The following is a 19,063-nucleotide window of genomic DNA, read 5'->3' as shown; positions in this document are numbered from 1 at the left end:
TGTATCAGTGTGTGTGTGTGTGTGAGTCAGCCTGCTGTGTGTGTATCAGTGTGTGTGTCAGCCTGCTGTGTGTGTATCAGTTAGTCTGCATTTATCTGTGTGTGTTTGTCTGTATCTGTGTATTGATTACTTACCTGTTTCTGGTACCAGAACCTCTATTGTAAAATATTGTTTAATACTTTGAATTTAACTATTTATATATCCTCAAATTTTAATTCCATGAAAGGAGCATCCAGTAGATCATGCAAACAATATGCTCAATGTACCTTGATTTTAACTATGAATTTTTTTTAATTACCATGAACTTTAAGATTATATTTTCGTTCTGTAAAACCGGCTTCATTTATGGCCACACATGTGTAATCTCCAGTATCATAAAGCGTCAATGAGTCGATGATAAGTACTGTTCCATCTTGCACAATTGTAACGCCCGGCTCTGTGCCTGTCAATTCTTTATTGTTTCTCAGCCATTTAATAACCGGCTTTGGGTTACCTACAAAAAAACAGAACAAAAAAAAAGAACATTCATGAAGAAGTTTGTTTTCAAAATAAGTTTCAATGATCCCTTTTAATTTGTCTTTTGCAAAAACATGATATTAAAATTTGCTAAATGAAAGTTAGTGTTAATATAGCTTACAAATCCAGGCACTAAGGCTGCGTACTAGTTCCCAAACTGCAGAAGAACCTGTTACTATTGTGTTTAATTTAATTTTGGCATTACTTCCTTCTTTTCATTTATTCACACTTCATCATTGGTGCAATGTTAATTTTTCATGTAGTTTTTCTATGTAATGGAAAATAAACCCAACAATGGATAGATTACTAGTGAAGTGCAAAAATATTAGTGTTATTGTATGTTAACATCCTATGTGCAAAAGTCCAAAGTTATTTTTTATCTCTCAAGCAATAGTCTAGAGCAAGCTCATATCTGAATGTCAAATAGCACAGGTGCACTAAATGCTTCACATAATAGACTTCTATGGGTGTGTGCAGTAAAATTCTTGTTGGATATTGCTCGAGTTCTAAGCCAATGGTGCACTAAGCCAATGATGCACTAAACCAATGGTGAGCTAAGCCAATGGTGCGCTAAGCCAATGATGTGCTAAGCCAATGATGCACTAAGTCAATGGTGTGCTAACCCAATAGTGAGCTAAGCCAATGGTGAGTTAAGCCAATGGGGAGCTAAGCCAATGGTGAGCTAACCCAATGGTGAGCTTAGCCAATGGTGCGCTAATCCAATGATACACTAAGCCAATGGTGAGCTAAGCCAATGGTGCGCTAAGCCAATGATGGGCTAAGCCAATGATGCACTAAGTCAATGGTGAGCTAACCCAATGGTGAGCTAAGCCAATGGTGAGTTAAGCCAATGATGCACTAAGTCAATGGTGAGCTAACCCAATAGTGAGCTAAGCCAATGGTGAGCTTACCCAATGGTGCGCTAATCCAATGATACACTAAGCCAATGGGGAGCTAAGCCAATGAGGAGCTAAGCCAATGATGCACTAAGCCAATGGGAGCTAAGCCAATTATACACTAAGCCAATGGGGAGCTAAGCCAATAGTGCATTAAGCCAATGGTGAGCGAAGCCAATGGTGAGCTAAACCAATGGTACTCTAAGCCAATGGTGCGCTAAGCCAATGGTACTCTAAGCCAATGCTGCGCTAAGACAATGGTACGCTAAGCCAATGGTGAGCTAAGCCAATAGTACTCTAAGACAATGGTGAGCTAAGCCAATGGTATTCTAAGCCAATGGTGAGCTAAGCCAATGGTACGCTAAGCCAATGGTGCACACAGCCAATGGTGAGCTAAGCCAATGGTGAGTGAAGCCAATGGTGCATTAAGCCAATGGTGCATTAAGCCAATGGTGAGCTAAGCCAATGATGAGATAAGCCAATAGTACTCTAAGCCAATGATGCACTAAGCCAATGGTGAGCTAAGCCAATAATGTGTTAAGCCAATGTTGAGCTAAGCCAATGGTACTCTAAGAAAATGGTGCGTTAACCCAATGATGCACAAAGCCGACAGTGAACTAAGCCCATGGTGCACTAAGCCAATGGTGCTCTTAGCTGAGGGTGCACACATAGGGCTAGATTACAAGTGAAACACAATATTGTGTATATACATATTAACACATAAATATATATGTATATAAGCATAGTCTACATACATATTTATAGTGAAATCTAGCAAGTGTATCTTGAATATATGCTGGTAGCAAGTGTATTTTGAGTATATGCTGGTAGCAAGTGTACCCTGAGTATATGCTGGTAGCAAGTATACCCTGAGTATATGCTGGTAGCAAGTGTACCCTGTGTTTATGCTGGTAGCAAGTGTATCTTGAGTATATGCTGGTAGCAAGTGTACCCTGAGTATATGCTGGTAGCAAGTGTACCCTGAGTATATGCTGGTAGCAAGTGTATCCTGTGTATATGCTGGTAGCAAGTGTGTCCTGTGTATATGCTGGTAGCAAGTGTACCCTGAGTATATGCTGGTAGCAAGTGTACCCTGTGTATATGCTGGTAGCAAGTGTACCCTGAGTATATGCTGGTAGCAAGTGTACCCTGTGTATATGCTGATAGCAAGTGTGTCCTGTGTATATGCTGGTAGCAAGTGTACTCTGAGTATATGCTGGTAGCAAGTGTACCCTGTGTATATGCTGGTAGCAAGTGTACCCTGAGTATATGCTGGTAGCAAGTATAACCTGTGTATATGCTGGTAGCAAGTGTACCCTGAGTATATGCTGGTAGCAAGTGTACCCTGAGTATATGCTGGTAGCAAGTGTACCCTGAGTATATGCTGGTAGCAAGTGTACCCTGTGTATATGCTGATAACAAGTGTGTCCTGTGTATATGCTGGTTGCAAGTGTGCCCTGTGTATATGCTGGTAGCAAGTATAACCTGTGTATATGCTGGTAGCAAGTGTGTCCTGTGTATATGCTGGTAGCTAGTGTACCCTGTGTATATGCTGGTAGCAAGTGTATCCTGTGTATATGCTGGTAGCATGTGTACCCTGTGTATATGCTGGTAGCAAGTGTATCCTGTGTATATGCTGGTAGCTAGTGTACCCTGTGTATATGCTGGTAGCAAGTGTATCCTGTGTATATGCTGGTAGCTAGTGTACCCTGTGTATATGCTGGTAGCAAGTGTATCCTGTGTATATGCTGGTAGCTAGTGTACCCTGTGTATATGCTGGTAGCAAATGTACCCTGTGTATATGCTGGTAGCAAATGTACCCTGTGTATATGCTGGTAGCATGTGTACCCTGTGTATATGCTGGTAGCAAGTGTATATTGTGTATATGCTGGTAGCAAGTGTACCCTGTGTAAATGCTGGTAGCAAGTGTACCCTGTGTATTTGCTGGTAGCATGTGTACCCTGTGTATATGCTGGTAGCAAGTGTATATTGTGTATATGCTGGTAGCAAGTGTACCCTGAGTATATGCTGGTAGCAAGTATACCCTGAGTATATGCTGGTAGCAAGTATACCCTGAGTATATGCTGGTAGCAAGTGTACCCTGAGTATATGCTGGTAGCAAGTATACCCTGAGTATATGCTGGTAGCAAGTGTACCCTGAGTATATGCTGGTAGCAAGTATACCCTGAGTATATGCTGGTAGCAAGTGTACCCTGTGTTTATGCTGGTAGCAAGTGTATCTTGAGTATATGCTGGTAGCAAGTGTACCCTGAGTATATGCTGGTAGCAAGTGTACCCTGAGTATATGCTGGTAGCAAGTGTATCCTGTGTATATGCTGGTAGCAAGTATAACCTGTGTATATGCTGGTAGCAAGTGTACCCTGAGTATATGCTGGTAGCAAGTGTACCCTGAGTATATGCTGGTAGCAAGTGTACCCTGTGTTTATGCTGGTAGCAAGTGTATCTTGAGTATATGCTGGTAGCAAGTGTACCCTGAGTATATGCTGGTAGCAAGTGTATCCTGTGTATATGCTGGTAGCAAGTGTGTCCTGTGTATATGCTGGTTGCAAGTGTGCCCTGTGTATATGCTGGTAGCAAGTATAACCTGTGTATATGCTGGTAGCAAGTGTGTCCTGTGTATATGCTGGTAGCTAGTGTACCCTGAGTATATGCTGGTAGCAAGTGTATCCTGTGTATATGCTGGTAGCAAGTGTACCCTGAGTATATGCTGGTAGCAAGTGTATCCTGTGTATATGCTGGTAGCAAGTGTACCCTGAGTATATGCTGGTAGCTAGTGTACCCTGAGTATATGCTGGTAGCTAGTGTACCCTGAGTATATGCTGGTAGCAAGTGTATCCTGTGTATATGCTGGTAGCAAGTGTACCCTGAGTATATGCTGGTAGCAAGTGTATCCTGTGTATATGCTGGTAGCAAGTGTGTCCTGTGTATATGCTGGTAGCAAGTATAACCTGTGTATATGCTGGTTGCAAGTGTGCCCTGTGTATATGCTGGTAGCAAGTATAACCTGTGTATATGCTGGTAGCAAGTGTGTCCTGTGTATATGCTGGTAGCTAGTGTACCCTGTGTATATGCTGGTAGCAAATGTACCCTGTGTATATGCTGGTAGCAAATGTACCCTGTGTATATGCTAGTAGCAAGTGTACCCTGTGTATATGCTGGTAGCATGTGTACCCTGTGTATATGCTGGTAGCAAGTGTATATTGTGTATATGCTGGTAGCAAGTGTACCCTGTGTAAATGCTGGTAGCAAGTGTACCCTGTGTATTTGCTGGTAGCAAGTGTATATTGTGTATATGCTGGTAGCAAGTGTACCCTGTGTAAATGCTGGTAGCAAGTGTACCCTGAGTATATGCTGGTAGCAAGTGTATCCTGTGTATATGCTGGTAGCAAGTGTACCCTGAGTATATGCTGGTAGCAAGTGTATCCTGTGTATATGCTGGTAGCAAGTGTACCCTGTGTATATGCTGGTAGCAAGTGTACCCTGTGTATATGCTGGTAGCAAGTGTATATTGTGTATATGCTGGTAGCAAGTGTACCCTGTGTATATGCTGGTAGCAAGTGTATCCTGTGTATATGCTGGTAGCAAGTGTACCCTGTGTATATGCTGGTAGCAAGTGTATATTGTGTATATGCTGGTAGCAAGTGTACCCTGTGTATATGCTGGTAGCAAGTGTATATTGTGTATATGCTGGTAGCAAGTGTACCCTGTGTATATGCTGGTAGCAAGTGTATATTGTGTATATGCTGGTAGCAAGTGTACCCTGTGTAAATGCTGGTAGCAAGTGTACCCTGTGTATTTGCTGGTAGCAAGTGTACCCTGTGTATATGCTGGTAGCAAGTGTACCCTGTGTATTTGCTGGTAGCATGTGTACCCTGTGTATATGCTGGTAGCAAGTGTATATTGTGTATATGCTGGTAGCAAGTGTACCCTGTGTATATGCTGGTAGCAAGTGTAGTCTGTATATATGCTGGTAGCAAGTGTACTCTGTGTATATGCTGGTAGCAAGTGTATATTGTGTATATGCTGGTAGCAAGTGTACCCTGTGTATATGCTAGTAGCAAGTGTATCCTGTGTATATGCTGGTAGCAAGTGTACCCTGAGTATATGCTGGTAGCAAGTGTATATTGTGTATATGCTGGTAGCAAGTGTACCCTGTGTATATGCTGGTAGCAAGTGTCCCTGTGTATATGCTGGTAGCAAGTGTAGTCTGTATATATGCTGGTAGCAAGTGTACCCTGTGTATATGCTGGTAGCAAGTGTCCCTGTGTATATGCTGGTAGCAAGTGTAGTCTGTATATATGCTGGTAGCAAGTGTACCCTGTGTATATGCTGGTAGCAAGTGTAGTCTGTATATATGCTGGTAGCAAGTGTACCCTGTGTATATGCTGGTAGCAAGTGTATATTGTGTATATGCTGGTAGCAAGTGTACCCTGTGTATATGCTAGTAGCAAGTGTATCCTGTGTATATGCTGGTAGCAAGTGTCCCTGTGTATATGCTGGTAGCAAGTGTGTCCTGTGTATATGCTGGTAGCAAGTGTACCCTGAGTATATGCTGGTAGCAAGTGTACCCTTTGTATATGCTGGTAGCAAGTGCATCTTTTGTATATGTCGGTAGCAAGTGTACCCTGTGTATATGCTGGTAGCAAGTGTACTCTGTGTATATGCTGGTAGCATGTGTACCCTGTGTATATGCTGGTAGCAAGTGTATATTGTGTATATGCTGGTAGCAAGTGTATCTTGTGTATATGCTGGTAGCAAGTGTACCTTTTGTATATGCTGGTAGCAAGTGTACCCTGTGTATATGCTGGTAGCAAGTGTACCCTGTGTATATGCTGGTAGCAAGTGTACCCTGTGTATATGATGGTACCAAGTATATATTGTGTATATGCTGGTAGCAAGTTTATTTTGTGTTTATGCTGTTAGCAAGTGTATATTGTGTATATGCTGGTAGCAAGTATACTCTGTGTATATGCTGGTAGCAAGTGTGTCCTGTGTATATGCTGATAGCAAGTGTACCCTGTGTATATGCTGGTAGCAAGTGTACTCTGTGTATATGCTGTTAGCAAGTGTACTCTGTGTATATGCTGCTAGCAAGTGTACCCTGTGTATATGCTGGTAGCAAGTGTACCCTGTGTATATGCTGGTAGCAAGTGTACCCTGAGTATATGCTGGTAGCAAGTGTACCCTGTGTATATGCTGTTAGCAAGTGTACCCTGTGTATATGCTGGTAGCAAGTGTACCCTGAGTATATGCTGGTAGAAAGTGTACCCTGTGTATATGCTGGTAGCAAGTGTACCCTGTGTATATACTGGTACCAAGTGTACCTTGTGTATATGCTGGTAGCAAGTGTACCCTGTGTATATGCTGGTAGCAAGTGTATATTGTGTATATGCTGGTACACAGTGTACCCTGTGTAAATGTTGGTAGCAAGTGTACCCTGTGTATATGCCGGTAGCAAGTATAACCTGTGTATATGCTGGTAGCAAGTGTGTCCTGTGTATATGCTGGTAGCAAGTGTACCCTGTGTATATGCTGGTAGCAAGTGTACCCTGTGTATATGCTGGTAGCAAGTGTACCCTGTGTATATGCTGGTAACAAGTATAACCTGTGTATATGCTGGTAGCAAGTGTACCCTGTGTATATGCTGGTAGCAAGTGTACCCTGTGTATATGCCGGTAGCAAGTGTACCTTGTGTATATGCTGGTAGCTAGTGTACCCTGTGTATATGCCGGTAGCAAGTGTATCCTGTGTATATGCCGGTAGCAAGTGTACCCTGTGTATATGCCGGTAGCAAGTGTACCTTGTGTATATGCTGGTAGCAAGTGTGTCCTGTGTATATGCTGGTAGCAAGTGTACCCTGTGTATATGCTGGTAGCAAATGTACCCTGTGTATATGCTGGTAGCAAGTGTACCTTGTGTATATGCTGGTAGCAAGTGTGTCCTGTGTATATGCTGGTAGCAAGTGTACCCTGTGTATATGCTGGTAGCAAATGTACCCTGTGTATATGCTGGTAGCAAGTGTACCCTGTGTATATGCTGGTAGCAAGTGTGTCCTGTGTATATGCCGGTAGCAAGTGTACCCTGTGTATATGCCGGTAGCAAGTGTACCCTGTGTATATGCCGGTAGCAAGTGTACCCTGTGTATATGCCGGTAGCAAGTGTACCTTGTGTATATGCTGGTAGCAAGTGTGTCCTGTGTATATGCTGGTAGCAAGTGTACCCTGTGTATATGCTGGTAGCAAGTGTGTCCTGTGTATATGCTGGTAGCAAGTGTACCTTGTGTATATGCTGGTAGCAAATGTACCCTGTGTATATGCTGGTAGCAAGTGTACCCTGTGTATATGCTGGTAGCAAGTGTGTCCTGTGTATATGCTGGTAGCAAGTGTGTCCTGTGTATATGCTGGTAGCAAGTGTACCCTGTGTATATGCTGGTAGCAAGTGTGTCCTGTGTATATGCTGGTAGCAAGTGTGTCCTGTGTATATGCTGGTAGCAAGTGTACCCTGTGTATATGCTGGTAGCAAGTGTGTCCTGTGTATATGCTGGTAGCAAGTGTACCCTGTGTATATGCTGGTAGCAAATGTACCCTGTGTATATGCTGGTAGCAAGTGTACCCTGTGTATATGCTGGTAGCAAGTGTACCCTGAGTATATGCTGGTAGCAAGTGTGTCCTGTGTATATGCTGGTAGCAAGTGTGTCCTGTGTATATGCTGGTAGCAAGTGTACCCTGTGTATATGCTGGTAGCAAGTGTGTCCTGTGTATATGCTGGTAGCAAGTGTACCCTGTGTATATGCTGGTAGCAAATGTACCCTGTGTATATGCTGGTAGCAAATGTACCCTGTGTATATGCTGGTAGCAAGTGTACCCTGTGTATATGCTGGTAGCAAGTGTACCCTGTGTATATGCTGGTAGCTAGTGTACCCTGAGTATATGCTGGTAGCAAATGTACCCTGTGTATATGCTGGTAGCAAGTGTACCCTGTGTATATGCTGGTAGCAAGTGTACCCTGTGTATATGCTGGTAGCAAGTGTACCCTGTGTATATGCTGGTAGCAAATGTACCCTGTGTATATGCTGGTAGCAAATGTACCCTGTGTATATGCTGGTAGCAAGTGTACCCTGTGTATATGCTGGTAGCAAGTGTACCCTGTGTATATGCCGGTAGCAAGTGTACCTTGTGTATATGCTGGTAGCAAGTGTGTCCTGTGTATATGCTGGTAGCAAATGTACCCTGTGTATATGCTGGTAGCAAGTGTACCCTGTGTATATGCTGGTAGCAAGTGTGTCCTGTGTATATGCTGGTAGCAAGTGTACCCTGTGTATATGCTGGTAGCAAGTGTACCCTGTGTATATGCTGGTAGCAAGTGTACCCTGTGTATATGCTGGTAGCAAGTGTGTCCTGAGTATATGCTGGTAGCAAGTGTACCCTGTGTATATGCTGGTAGCAAGTGTACCCTGTGTATATGCTGGTAGCAAGTGTACCCTGTGTATATGCTGGTAGCAAGTGTGTCCTGTGTATATGCTGGTAGCAAGTGTACCTTGTGTATATGCTGGTAGCAAGTGTGTCCTGTGTACAGGTATACCCCGCTCATACAGCGGGTTAGGGACCGGAGCCCCGCTGTAAAGGGAAAACAGCCTTAAAGTGAAACAAGGCACTTTTAGCTTTCTTTCCACTTGCCAGTGTGTTTAAAACTTGAAAACATGTTTGAACTAACATATATTAGGGGTGCAATAGTGCGTATATGCTGGTAGCAAGTGTACCTTGTGTATATGCTGATAGCAAGTGTATCTTGTGTATATGCCGGTAGTAAGTGTACCCTATGTATATGCTGGTAACAAGTGTACCTTGTGTATATGCCGGTAGTAAGTGTACCCTGAGTATATGCTGGTAACAAGTGTACCTTGTGTATATGCTGGTAGCAAGTGTACCTTGTGTATATGCCGGTAGTAAGTGTACCCTGAGTATATGCTGGTAACAAGTGTACCTTGTGTATATGCTGGTAGCAAGTGTACCCTGTGTATATGCTGGTAGCAAGTGTATATTGTGTATATGCTGGTAGTAAGTGTACCCTGTGTATATGCTGGTAGCAAGTGTATCCTGTGTATATGCTGGTAGCAAGTGTACCCTGTGTATATGCTGGTAGTAAGTGTACCCTATGTATATGCTGGTAACAAGTGTACCTTGTGTATATGCCGGTAGTAAGTGTACCCTATGTATATGCTGGTAACAAGTGTACCTTGTGTATATGCTGATAGCAAGTGTATCTTGTGTATATGCCGGTAGTAAGTGTACCCTATGTATATGCTGGTAACAAGTGTACCTTGTGTATATGCCGGTAGTAAGTGTACCCTATGTATATGCTGGTAACAAGTGTACCTTGTGTATATGCTGATAGCAAGTGTACCCTGTGTATATGCTGGCAACAAGTGTACCTTGTGTATATGCTGGTAGCAAGTGTACCCTGTGTATAGCTGTTGGTTACCTTTTACAGGGCATGGGAATGAGATCTGCTGTTTGGCAATTCTCTCCTGGTAAGGGTTGTCATACGGAGGCTGTAGGTCAGATAGAGTTGGAGGAGCTGCAAGGACACAATAAACATAGATGTATTTAGTTTTCATGCAGTCTTGTGCTGAGACATCTCTTCTTTCTTTACTTAGTTTTCCTAAATCCGGATGTTATTATTTCTCCTAGTTGAACGTTGCATGAACATTTGTATTCCCACAAACTTATATGAACAAAAAAGTATCATCCATACAGGGTTAGGAAATTGTGCTCATGCAAAGCATACCCATATGTACACCTGACATAACGTGACACACCTGTGGATCCATGCATGGTAGGTGCACTGTTTTATTGGTTGCAAGTGAAGAATTATTGTTGTCACAATTTCCCCATAATGAACATAGTATTGACATTGTAATGTCACTTGGGTAACAACGTGAAAGGCATCACTGCCATCGGGATGTAAACATACATTAGCCTGTGGTAAGCTATAGAGGTCTGATACTTAGGGATTTATCCCTTATCTAGCCCCAATCTGAACCTTAGACCTGTCAGTAACCCTAACACATTGCCTAACCCTAAAAGTAGTTCAAAACCTTAACTCTGTCCCACTTTAAATGTATCCTTTGCCCTTTTATCAACTGTAACCATAAAACAAACACTAGCCTTATTTGTAGACCTAACCTTCAACCTAACCCTTGCCATAACCCTAACCCTTGCCATAACCCTAACCCTTGCCATAACCCTAACCCTTGCTATAACCCTAACCCTATCCATAACCTAGGTGTAGTAGGATAAAGTTTACAGTGTACCTTTTAAAAAAAAACAAAAAAATATGGTAATTGAGAGGCAAAACTCTAGGGCGTGCAAAGCTGGATTGGCCTAAAAGAACGCCAGGAGATTTCCCAGTGGGCTGCAGCAACTAGGGCTGCTGGTGAGTTAATGCAGCTGTATCACAGCCCTTCTTTTGTCCTTTGAGCTATTCATATTAAGGTCACAAAGTATTTTCTTTTAGTTTTATTTTCTAGGTCATGTACCATTTAGTAGCCCTCCATTGAATAGTTTCCAGTGTCTAGCTAAGTCACACTATGAGACACACTTCGTATGATCTCTGCCGTACACTGAATAGTGAATTAAAGGTACACGATTAAAGATGGCGTCCCTTGAATACCTATTGACTGATTTGATTCTTCAAATTCAAATCAGCCAATAGGATGAGAGCTTCTGAAATCCTATTGGCTGTTCAAATAAGCTAATAGGATGAGAGCTACTGAAATTCTATTGGCTGATTTGAATAGCCAATAGAATTTCAGTAGCTTTCATCCTATTGGCTGATTTGAACAGCCAATAGGATTTTAGTAGCTCTCATCCTATTGGCTGATTTGAATTTGAAGAATCAAATCAGCCAATAGGAATTCAAGGGATGCCATTTTTAATCACGTACCTTGAATTCACTATTCAGTGTACGGCAGTGATCGGAAGAAGAGGATCCTCCACACTCCATGGCGCCGCGATCGCCGTTCTTCAGTTCCGCGGTCACCGGTCTTTAGTTCCGCTGTCCTGGATGAAGAAAGAAGAGGTCCCCGCTTGGAAGAAGATGGCGGCAGCTTGGAAGAAGACTTCAACGCCTAGAAGAGGACCTTCTCCGCCGGACTTCAGTAACTGTGATAGCCAACCTGGTTAGAATTAGGTTTTTTTAAAAATTGTGTGTTTTTTTTTTTTAGATTATGGATGGGCACTTCTTAAAAGAGCTAAATTCCCTTTTAAGGGCAGCAAAAGAGCTATGCACTTTTAAGGGCAATGCCCATACAAATGCCATTTTCAGGGCAATGGGTAGTTAAGGTTTTTTTAGTGTTAGTGTTAGTTTTTTTTAATTTGGGGGGTTTGGTGGGTGGTGGGTTTTACTGTTAGGGGGACTTAGAATTTGTTGTAACTGCAAAAGAGCTGTTTAATTTAGGGCAATGCCCTACAAAAAGCCCTTTTAAGGGCTATTTGTAGTTTAGCATTAGATTAGGGGGTGTTTTTATTTGGGGGGGGGGGCTTTTTTATTTTCATAGGGTTTAGGTTTAATTTTTTTATTTTGGATAATGTGTTTATTTTTTTCTGTATTTCTACTTTTTATTTTTTGTATTTACAACACATAGATTGCCCTCTGGGCAGGCTTACCAACTAGTTTTATATAATTTAGCAAAATGTATATGTCATAATACAGCTTATACATGTAACCTAAAGGTCGTGTTATATCATTTTTAATGCTTTTATGACTAACAGGCATGAAAATAGTAATTTGTTTGATATTTTTTTTATTTTTTTTAAATATTAGTGAAAAGGTTTGGATTTTAGTATAAATTTGGATTTTTGGAATTCCGGATTTGGGACTTTGACTGTGTGAATGAAGATGATTTGTATGAAGAATTTTCTTGTACCAAACTACATTATAAAATAAAGTGTTTTTTTTTCAGTTACAGGTATACCCCGCTCATACAGCGGGTTAGGGACCGGAGCCCCGCTGTAAAGTGAAAACCGCCTTAAAGTGAAACAAAGCAGTTTTAGCTTTTTATTCACTTGCCAGAGTGTTTAAAGACTTTAAAACATCTTTGAACTAACATATATTAGGGGTGCAGTAGTGCTAAGTTTAGTTTAACACTAGCACAGCACAGTATTCAATTAGTATTCAATAAATACTGTACCTGCAAAATAGTGACAATTACTGTAGTAAAATTTGCCAGACTATAGCACTGAGACACAGATTGCACTGTAATGCTGTAAACAGAGTGAACTAAGCATAACAAAATGGTGCCAGTCACTTCTCTTGCAATCTCACAATGATTACAGCACTGTTTCAAAATCCTTGGAGGCTGAACTTCAGCTCCACAGAGCGCTGTATTAGCGAATCGCTGTAAAGTGAAGCGCTGTAAAGTGAGGTATACCTGTACTGTATAATTGATTGATTTTCTACATGAAATTTGTCAATTTCTTAGTCTTCTCTATTTTCTTAAAAAAAGTAGACAACTCTAGTGGTAATCTACATGAAATAATTATTTATGCATAACACTCAACCAGGTTCTTACTATTTATTTCCCAATTGATCTCTAGCTATAAAATCCATCTATTACTTAATATAGAGAATCCATTCTAACCATCATGCTTCTCTGTGGACAATTTTTTGTATTAATAAACATTTTTGAAGCCTTTCCTCCATTACAATGCAAAAGGAATTACCGTGAATCTCCACTGTGACATTGGCACTATCCTGGCCAGCAATGTTTTTGGCAATACACGTATAGATTCCTGCATCGGAGAGGTTGGCGCTTTCAACCTTAATCATGTTATCATGTTCAACTTGCACAGTGTCAAGGCTTCTGCCATCTTTATGCCAGGTTATAACAGGGGTAGGGATTCCGTGGCTCATGCAAGCAATCTCTATACGATGATGGACATTTACTCTAATAACTTTTGGTCCACGTTGTATTTTAGGAGGAACTGTAGAATACAAAAAATATATACAATTTCACAATATGAAATTAAACTTTCATGGTGTAGGTAGAAGATGCAATTTTAAGAAACTTTACAATTTACTTCTATTATCAAATTTGTTTAATGCATTGCATTTAACCTGTTGTTGTCCAAAACCATAGAGGTATATGCGTATATCTTTCTAAGGGATTTGAATAAATCTTTCTTGATAAAGGTCTGCCAAAGACCGAAACGTGTCGACTTACTGGTGAGCATATATTCATATACCTTAGAGTATTTTTGACTGTTACTTTATATTTGTTATTTTCATTTTTTTCACAGGTTCTCACATATTTTTGCACTATTTTTTGTTCATTTTTTCACACACTGATGATATTGTTTTATCTCTAATCACTATCACAAGCCATTTGGAATAACCTTTTTTGGATCATCCACTGGATAATTGTTTATATATATTTTTTTATTTTTTTCTTGGATTTTCTTAGTTTATCACATGATGAATTATTAGGAGTCACATTTTTTGGATTGGATACCCCTTTTTTTCCCCAATTGGAACGTATTGTTTTATATTTTTTTAAGACACTTTTTTTGCAATATTGCTGTCATTAGATAACTTTATATTTTGTATTGGACACTTTTTACTACACTCACCCCTGCATTTTGGATCAATTCTTATTTTTTATTTTTATATTTTGGATTAATATTTGCACTGTTTGTATATGAACCATTTGTTTTAACTGCATTTGTTTTACCTGCATTTGTAACATTAACACTCATTCCCACCATTGTATTTATATTGTTTTTATACTGCATTTATATCATATAGATAGGTTTTACATGGATCCATGAGAATTTTAGACTATCTTTTTAAATTGTTTTAGATAGATTCACACATGTTTATTTTATATGTCTATTTTTAATATGTTTGATTAAAATATAATTTTAACTATAACACTGTGGTCTCCACCTATTTAGCTCAAAGCGCTCTCTTACACACCCCATCCAAACATTGCTTTAATTGATAGTCCACTAGGGGACTTTAGTAAGCGAGCTTTAGGGGAAGTGCCAGTACACTATCCATTTTTTGATTTATCGATGTGCAGCAGACATGATACGCTACATCCTATCATGCCCGCTCACACTTTAATAAATATGCCCCCATATGTATTTGTTTGGTGATGTTGCTTCTGATGATATTGCTTCTGCTGAGTGTGTTTCCTTATGATCCATATTTGGGACATGTCATCAAAAAGATAACTCGCCTGAGAGTATTAACTGTTTTTGGATCACATAAGACAATTTATAATCACTATTTCATTTGATGTTGGTCTTTTTGCAGCACCCCCTTAATATCTAGGATCTTTTGGCTCAGAGGTTTGGGATTTAAAACAAATGTTACATCTGATAACTTTTTGGGTTACCCAGTAATATCCCGACAGGTGTTATCTGGGGGTTTATCAAGTCCCTTTGCTGTGGAATTTGATACGTGAAAAATAGCTCTATAAAAGGTGTCGACATTTTTTAAGAATTTAAATTATGATTGGCAAAAACAGGACTGGCATATGTTAAGCATACAGTAATTTTTTTCCTTAAACTGATAATGAAAAAGTGATGCAGATAAACACTTAAAATAGCCGATTGTGATCTCATCAACTTCAAAAAGCGTTAATCTGCAGCATTGTTTTGTAGACCCAGGACATACTTGAAAACGAGAGAAATCTCAATGTATCCTTCCTGGTAAAATATTTTATAAATAAATAAATTTAACCCACAGTAAGTGAGGGGAAGTAATATAAATATGGCATTTTCTAACAAGTTAGCATACATTATTGTTGCATTACAATATCGATGTAATAAAAGAAACTGTGAATCTTCTAATAAATTGTAATGGCTTAGTAAAAGAAGCAAAGAAAAATCCGCCAAGCTCATATATGATAGATTCACACAGAAATTCCTACAGACTGGTATATGCACCAGACAAAGGGGTAGATTTACTATCAGTCGAGTGGACAGCTAATTATGTCCGTTCAACATCGCTAAATCCCGACAGTATACGCTGTCGGCATTTATCATTGCACAAGCATTTCTAGGGAAATGCTTGTGCAATGCCACCCTCTGCTCACTGGCGGCCAATCGGCCGCTAGCAGGGGCTGTCAATCATCCCGATTGGATCGGATCGGGATGATTTAAATCCGCCACCTAAAAAGAGGCTGACAGATTAAGGCGGACCTGAAACGATGGGGCTCTAAACAGCATCCAATGCTTCATAAATGGAGCCCAAGGACTCTTGTTAGTGATTTGTAGAGAATACGTTGCAGCAGTAGCCAGTTGGGTTCTGCCTGAGACATCACATAGGCAGCTGTCTACTTTCCCAGGAGGCAGAGCTGGTATTACTATTTACCGTATACATTCAGCTTGACTAACTGAGTGATATTTCCGGCTATGTTTGTCCCTATACAGGTGTACATTCCTCCATCAGAAACTCTGGTCTCAAAGATTTTCATTGACCCTGATGGGAGAATACTGTGCCTGAAAGAAAGAAACAAAAAAAATTAATTTTGTTTCTGCAATGTTCTCATTAATGTGTAATAATTTCACATTACCTTAATAGCACAAATAAAAAAACAATTAGAACAAATGTAAAAGATAACATAAAACTTACATGGGACAACAAAATATACTCAAAAGGGAACCTATTTTCTGAGGTGAAAAATCTACACGAAAATCTCCTGTTGTCTATTTGAAAAAGCAGCATCTGAACAGGTTAATATTTTATTGCTTGTTTACCAAAAAGTATATATTTTATAAATGAAATGTCAGATATTAAATATATCTCCCCATTTATCATTCTGCATGTGGACAGGGTTCTTACAAAGTGAAAATAGCGTATGTCTTCATGGCATCCGGCGCAACATTGGCTGCTGAAATTTAAGATTGAATTAGCTATTGCTTGTGCAACCCCTCCTCCAGTTCTTGAGCAACCAATTGCCCGAGATCAGGGCTTGTCAGTCATCCTGGACTAATGTGTCTGTGTTCTCTCACTTACTCAGCCTCTGAGGTTGCGGACATGTTAAGAAGCAACTTTTGTGCGGTCAGTGCTACTCAACCTTTGGTTGCAAGTTTGTATGAACGACTCTACACCGAAAAGGCACCAAAGATGATAAAACAGCTTCATAAATGGGGGCATAACGTGAAAATAAACAAAATATTATTAAAGACAACTGTGTTTTTATATCTTCACCATAGAATATTTTTGTTTAAATAATTTCTGTTTCCCATTTACCTTTGTGAAAATGGTGAGATAAGCTGAGTCTCCTTGGCCCACGTTATAAATGGAGGTGGCACACTCTTTACCTCACACGGGAGTGTGACATCAGCACCAACTGTTGTAGAGATTTCTATTTCCTTTTTAAGTACCGTGGAGCTGCCATCAGGGTTTATAATTCTTGGCTTGACTAGAAGACACAAGGTTTAATGATTTATTCTAGGGCACTAATTTAGCTTTACTTCGACCAAATAGATACAACTTATTAAGAATATTGGGATTGATACAACATATCGGCACAAATGAGTGGAGAGTGGAGCTTAAGGGAGGAGAAAGAATATTATAAATGACAATATAGCATGCATGAGTAGAAAGTAGAAAATGAAAGGAGAGACTTTGGCACAAAACAAGAGAGAGTATACAACAAAAAGTGTAGAGAATAAACTAAAAGGAGGAGAGAGTATACTACAAATGGAGAGGAGGGTAAGGTATGGCACAAAACAGGAGAGTGCTGGATGCACTTACCGTATACTGTGAGTTGGACTTTTATGACATACTGTATATTGGAATAATGAATCAAAGAGAGAGGGCTAGATGTACTTACCGTATACCGTGAGTTGATCTTTTTATGACATACTGTAGATTGGTATATTGGGAGAATAAATCACAAAGAGAGGGCTGGATGTACTTATCGTATATGTTGAGTTGATCTTTTTATGACATACTGTATATTGGTATATTGGGAGAATAAATCACAAAGAGAGGGCTGGATGTACTTATCGTATATGTTGAGTTGATCTTTTTATGACATACTGTATATTGGGATAATGAATCACAAAGAGAGGGCTGGATGTACTTACCGTATACCGTGAGCTGATATTTTTATGACATACTGTATATTGGTATATTGGGATAATGAATCACAGAGAGAGGGCTGGATGTACTTACCGTATACCGTGAGTTGATCTTTTTATGACATACTGTATATTGGTATATTGGGATAATGAATCACAGAGAGAGGGCTGGATGTACTTACCGTATACCGTGAGTTGATCTTTTTATGACATACTGTATATTGGGATAATGAATCACAAAGAGAGGGTTATGTGTACTTACCGTAAACAGTGAGCTGAACTTTACGGGCAGCGTATCCAGCAGCATTTATAGCACTGCAAGTGTATTCCCCTGAATCTTCCCCTCCTGGAGAGGAGAGAAGCAAACTCCCATCTGGCTCAACGGTAACGGTGTCATTGTTTGGTAAAATAGTTTCACCTTTCTATAAATAAATAGAAAATGTAAAGATACCACGTGTTGGTTAGTGGAGAAAAAACAAAAATATGATACAGATCAACCCAATATTTGTGAACAAGGAAAGGTGGACAGGAAAGTGATGCAAAGAAACAGTAAAAGAGAGAATTTATATTTAAATGAGGTGAACCATTCGTTGATAATACACAAATCTAAAACAAATTATATAAATTACACATGTAGCAAACATGAGGCAGGGGCGGACTTATTGATATGAGATTTTCCAGGTGATAAAATAGGACATCTTGAAGGGCAAACTGGTTTTGAAACTCATCCTCGTTCTTTTACCTATATTTTGTTTTTTTAGGGGGATTTATCTTAAAGAACAACACTATTACAAGAAGAAAGCTCTCTATCTGCCTCTACTGAAGCATCATAAGCAGCAACAAACAAATTGGCAACCAAATGACAGCTGATGGAAGTGTTTATGGCAACCAAATGACAGCTGATGGAAGTGTTTATGGCAACCAAATGACAGCTGATGGAAGTGTTTATGGCAACCAAATGACAGCTGATGGAAGTGTTTATGGCAACCAAATGACAGCTGATGGAAGTGTTTATGGCAACTTTATCTTCTAAGCCAAGGAGACTCAGCTTATCTCACCATTTTCAAAAAGAATGTAATTCTTAAATATTCATGGCAAAGATGTAATATTTTCATGTAAAATGGTTCTTGGACATAATCATATAGGGACGTTCTGTTCAACAGGAAATGAGTAATCAATCCTTTAACCAGAATTGAATAAAAAACAGAATTAACTCAAAGGGACATTAAAACCCAACATTTTCTTTCATGATTCAGATAGAGCATGGGATTTGAAACAACTTTCTAATTTACTTCTCTTATTAATTTTTCTTTGTTCTCTTGGTATCTTTGTTTTGAAAAGCAGGACGGTAGCTCAGGAGCGTGCACGTGTCTGGAGCACTATATGGTAGCGTTTTTTGCTAGAATGTTATGCATTTGCAAGAGCACTAGATGGCAGCACTGTTTCCTCACATGTAGTGCTCCAGATGCTACCTAGGTATCTCTTCATCAAAGAATATCAATTGAATGAAGCAAATTTGATAACAGAAGTAAA

General features: G+C 39.8%; 1 protein-coding gene across 1 annotated transcript in view; it reads right to left on the bottom strand.

The window, feature by feature from the left end:
- The window catches only part of HMCN1 (hemicentin 1), a 297,578-nt gene that overhangs the window by 188,212 nt on the left and 90,303 nt on the right, over window positions 1-19,063 (bottom strand). Inside the window, exons 21-26 of the mRNA XM_053693857.1 lie at window positions 17,793-17,952; window positions 16,695-16,866; window positions 15,813-15,940; window positions 13,157-13,417; window positions 9,915-10,010; window positions 299-493 (exon numbers count right to left, since the gene is read on the bottom strand). Coding sequence (XP_053549832.1) covers window positions 299-493; window positions 9,915-10,010; window positions 13,157-13,417; window positions 15,813-15,940; window positions 16,695-16,866; window positions 17,793-17,952 — 1,012 coding nt within the window. The remainder of the gene's footprint in view (window positions 1-298; window positions 494-9,914; window positions 10,011-13,156; window positions 13,418-15,812; window positions 15,941-16,694; window positions 16,867-17,792; window positions 17,953-19,063) is intronic.

This window comes from Bombina bombina, chromosome 10 (genome assembly GCF_027579735.1).
Source record: "Bombina bombina isolate aBomBom1 chromosome 10, aBomBom1.pri, whole genome shotgun sequence".
Lineage (NCBI taxonomy): Eukaryota > Metazoa > Chordata > Amphibia > Anura > Bombinatoridae > Bombina > Bombina bombina.
The sequence above is the reverse complement of the archived record's forward strand: the minus strand, read 5'-3'. Positions and strand labels throughout refer to the sequence as shown.